A 5000-nucleotide genomic window follows, 5' to 3' on the forward strand; every position below is an offset into this window, starting at 1 on the left:
CGAGGTTATCCGAACGCATCGCCTACACGAACGCATTGTTTGTAAACATTGGAGAAGGAAATTGACTAAACTGGAATATACGATTTCGGAAACTGAAATGAGAATGGGAATGGAAAATTCTGGTGTGTGAGGATATAATGAGATGAGGTAAGGTATATATATCCTCAAATGCTTTAATCGTTACGAAAAGGAAGGCAGAATATGCATGATATGCATGGCGAAGCGATTGACTTTACGTGTTTCTCTTCTAATGTTGTAGCTTTAGTCTGTAGAAACCAGATATGGTGACGAAATTCGACCTCATAGCTGGAAAAGTCATGAATTATCGTATAAATTGATGTTGATATCAAGTAAATGACGAATCATGTGCCATTTCTTGGGGGTTTCTGCAAAACAAGCACACCTCCTCAACATAGGCTCTTTTAGGACAGAGTTTTATTGGTTCTTTAGTTGACAGTCATCTACAAGTTCAGTCTTATAAAAGCCGCAACATCTAGTTCATATAGCAATCAGCAAGCATGCACGTTGCTTTCCAGATGAATCTTTCAAAGTTTCCAATTTCTATGTACTGCTGACTTGTATTGGCTAGCTTCAGACCCTTAGACACTAGAAAGCCATAGCATTTAGTGAATTTGGCATGTCTTTAATGTAAAACATGCCAGGCCCTTGTCAGCACATGTCCTCAGATGTGAACAGGTTTATAGCAAATGATTAATGGTCTGGTCATTGGTGCAACGAAATATACTATGTAACAGTATATTTAGTTCATTAGATCACATTGAAATTACATAAGCCAACTGTCAGAATCATCTGCCATGGACAGTATAGCCTAATTAATTTTTTTTTTAATCAGTGTTTACATGTGCAAAGATTTGTATTTTTCCATGTTCAAAAGTAGGGAATAAGGAAAAATATCCCCATCAAATTAGCAAAAAATATAGAAAAGAAAAGCTTATCTAATTTTAATGGCTTAACATTCTCGGCCATTGACCAAGAATGCTTCAGCAACATAAATTGACTTTTCCCACTCCCCTTTAGTCACTCATTGTAAAGCTAGAGCCATTTTTTATGTTTGTTTTTTATGTCTTTACTGTATTTAGAGACTTATATGTCATATCACAAGATCTATTAATTCTGTAGTTGACCTAAATTGTAGTTCAGGGTCAATATCTGCTCATTTTCTTCATTATACTCAGCATGATAGAAGTATTGTTGTTTTAAGGGAGGACAAAAAGCAACTTTATTTATTCATATTTGTGGGCTGTCATGAATGAATACAAAACATATAACCATCCACAATGAAGATAACATGAAGAGGTAGGGAAGAGGAAGGAAAGCTTTGCTTATGACAGGGAGTGCCACAGTAAAAGGCATCCCTATTGGTACAGGGACACATTGTAGACATTGGGCATGGTTTGAGTCACCTTCCTCCTCTCATTCTACCTGCAAATCCTTCATCTGCGGTACTTTAGAGGAAGAGGTCGGCAACTTCCTATGTGCCATCTCTCTATTAACCCACACAGGACAGGTGGTACAGCATGTGTACCGCGCATTCAAAAGCCCAGTTGCCGGGCGGCACAGTATTGTGCCGGCCATTCAATTGATTTAGGCCTAATAATTCGAACGCCCCGGCATTTGGACATTCAAGGCTAGAATTCCCCCGTCGGGAATGGGTTAAGATAGTGCTTGCTAGAGACTGTAGATGGGTGCTATTCATGGCTCTCTCTCCTGCTGGTGCTAGAAGAAAGCGGTGCCATCTATATTGTGGATGTTAGGTGAAACCCATTTTGCTTAATATTACAGCAGTTATAGTAATTATGACTGTGATTGTCATCATCACTAACTCATTACTCATAGCACAATAAAATAACATAGAATTGTAGTGTCATATTGGCATGTTATGGGACCATTTGCCAGTGGAAACAGCTGCACTTTCTGCTGTCCCATGCACTGGTAGAATATTTCCAGGTACTGTGACATATTCATTATCTTTGCTTATTGGTTAAAGAAACGGTTACATTAGATAAAAAAGATAGCAAAGTAATTTGAGTAAGTTGCAGTGAATTTTTCTGATAAACCTCTTTATTCCAGATAATGTTAGGGAATGCCATAGTGACAGTTCTTGTGCCAGAGCAGATAGAGGGAGAGAATGGCGGCCATCTCTATGGAAGATTCACAAGCTCAAAAGGTTAGTTATATATTGGCTTCATGATCTGCGGATGTTTAGATTACAATGTGTTATAATCTTCATGAAGGCTCCAGTTTGTGATGTATTGTCAGGTGATTAAATCAATTCAGTATTTTATACAGTAATTTGCATAAAGAATTTATAGAGTCAAAAGTTTAGTAATGTTTGTTATCCAGTGGTGACTCAATTAAACTTATTGTATATTCAAAATTTATTGTGTAGATTAAAAAGACAAATTTATTTATATATTTATTTTTTTGTTCTTTTTTCTTTTTCAAGCTCATCCAATTGACGAAAGAGAATCTTATGTCATCGTTGTAACATCCTCCAGCTCAAACAAAAAGCCTCCCATCGGATGTATTAACAATGACAGTCGGATCCAGACCCGCAGATCCACCAGGAATGTGTGGGTTGAGCTCAGCACGCAACCACAGATCAGACTTCATTCCATCAGAGTTAATGGGGACAACGTGTGCCTTAGTGAAGTCAACCTTGTGACCTACAATTGTAAGGAGATTTGCGAGTCGGAGCTCATCAGCCAGAAGTTCTTGTACCAGGAAGGTGATGACCATGCAAACAATATCGTGCCATATTTTGTGAACAGTGTGCAAAAAGACTGTAAAAAGATAAGCTCTTGCTGGCTGGTGAAAATTGTATTGGCTTCCTTGTTGGTTTTAACAAGGACAATCCTCCATGTGACATGGCTACCCAAAGTGGTCCTGGAAGGTCTCCATTACATTTTAGTCTATAAATTTGACTATTCCAGCAATCTGCTGAAACAAACTTTACTTCGCATTAAGCAGTTTGAGGTACTGGAGCATGAACTTAAAGTGAACAAGAGAACACTTGTAGCTGGTCGTCTGTTGGCTATGATCGCAATTGATACCTTAATTGGGGTATCAGTTGTGTTTTTGGTCAGCAGTTATGCCTCTCTAAATGACATCTACTCCATATTTTGTAGTTCAACAAAGGTGAGTCTTTTTTTCTCTTCCTTGCAAAGATATTAGGTAGTAGGACTGCATTTCAGCATTTTTGTTATTTTTGGATCAAATAAAGCTAGATAAATTGATATTATAAGTATAGACTGAATATTGATTAAATTTTGGATGCTGTCTCCTGCCTTTAAAGTTATTAGAATGGATTTGATAATTTGATAATTTTTAGCCTGACAGCATATATGACGATAGTCTACATGCCATATTTGATGTTGAGAGAGTATGGATCACTGTGTTTCTTTATTATATTATAAATGTTAACTTGCTGTAATATTAAGCAAAATGAGTTTCATCTAGAATCCAAAACATAGATGGCATCACTTTCTCCTAGCACCAGCAGGAGAGAGAGCCCTGAATAGCAAATAACATTTTTATATAACAGACATCTAAAAATCCTTGACATTAAGCATACAAACAAATATCTGAAGCTTTTTAACAAATATCCAGAGCTTTTTTATATCTACCAGTATCCCAGATGTATCAGTAGACATTACAAAATGGGACTATTGTTTTTGTACTGGTATTAATTACATCCATTACAGCTCTAAACCATTCTCCTTTCTGGCAGCTCTTAGCATCAAGTGTCCAGCATCTGTTGGAGTGGCTGAGGGGAGCTCCAGCAGGTCTGAAACTCAATCAACCTCTGACGCAAGCACTTTCTGCATTCTTCTCGTATCATGTTCATCTTTGGAGGCTTTATCTGGGTGAGTCTTGTTTGTAGTAGTATGATGTGTATTTCTTGGTTTTCCAAATGGTTCTCTTTTTTTATCTAAGCAACTAATGCTGATGAAACACCTGTCATTTATTTAGGTTTCCTCTTTCTCCCCCTGTTTTTGGACTATACAGTATTGTGAAACTATTTTTCCTCAACTATTGCACCACTGTAACATCTGTGAATAAATCTTACTCATAGGACAAGTTAAATAAATTAGCAAGCATAGTTGTAAGAGTATTCAGTGGTATATTTTGAGGGTAATGTCCTCAAACACTTAACCTTTCCACGGCTTGCATTTTTCCCGGGGTCAGATCAGTTTTACAGTTCACAATTCAAACTAGTTAATCCTTCAGTTGTCTAAGTAAAACAACATACCAAATGCTAATTAGTATCACTTTGCTAAGATATTATATATAGATTCATATATCATACCATTCGTCTAGCAAATAATAGAAAACACATCTTAAGAATTCTTGTCTCAGATATCATAGAAAATTTGCACCTAGATCCCAGTAATATATTTTGCATAGTTTGTTACTGTTCTTATTCATTCTTATTCTTTCATCAACCAGACTTGGCAGATCCCATATTGAGGAGCCTGGCATCGGTGTTCTTCTGGCTGGGAATGTGCGGAGCATCCGTTCAGGTGGCCATTTTGTCTGACCTGATGGATCTTGCCACACTACACCTTTACTGCTTCTATGTTTATGCGGCCAGGTGTGATTCTTTTATTCATTGGATTATTATTGCTGTTATTATTATTCATTTACTGTCTATTAAAACCTGGATTTTACTATGCTGCACCTTTAGTGTGGCCAAGTGTATGGTCATATCTGTTGGTTTATTATTACTTTTGTGACTATTAATGATAATATTTTTTCTATCACACAGCATCTCTCCTATCTTGTTTTTTATATCGATTGTATGATCAATATTGTTACATTATTAGGTGAATTAGCTGTATAATTATGATGACGATGCTTATCAGCACCTGGACCTTACCAGTATGTTGTATTTCTTCTTCCTTTTGCTTACTCACAACGATTGTGAAATCATCTTGGTATATCATGGTTGTAAATATATATGTAGTATTTTGTTTCGC

At 36.7% G+C, this 5000-nt stretch overlaps 1 protein-coding gene across 2 annotated transcripts in view; it reads left to right on the forward strand.

The window, feature by feature from the left end:
• The first annotated feature begins 25 nt into the window (after window positions 1-25).
• PIG-Q (phosphatidylinositol glycan anchor biosynthesis class Q) overlaps window positions 26-5000 on the forward strand; it is a 10663-nt gene continuing 5688 nt past the window's right edge. The window contains exons 1-5 of one of the 2 annotated variants that reach the window (XM_086538081.1): window positions 26-147; window positions 2092-2188; window positions 2468-3159; window positions 3752-3887; window positions 4471-4615. In XM_086538081.1, the coding sequence (XP_086394207.1) occupies window positions 2095-2188; window positions 2468-3159; window positions 3752-3887; window positions 4471-4615 (1067 nt within the window). In that variant the 5' untranslated portion in view covers window positions 26-147; window positions 2092-2094. Of the gene's footprint in view, window positions 153-2091; window positions 2189-2467; window positions 3160-3751; window positions 3888-4470; window positions 4616-5000 lie in introns of both variants that reach the window. The other variant, XM_086538082.1, reaches the window with a different exon arrangement.

The sequence above is a fragment of the Penaeus japonicus genome, unplaced genomic scaffold (genome assembly GCF_977035675.1).
Source record: "Penaeus japonicus unplaced genomic scaffold, GWHDUDI00000001_assembly GWHDUDI00000006, whole genome shotgun sequence".
NCBI lineage: Eukaryota > Metazoa > Arthropoda > Malacostraca > Decapoda > Penaeidae > Penaeus > Penaeus japonicus.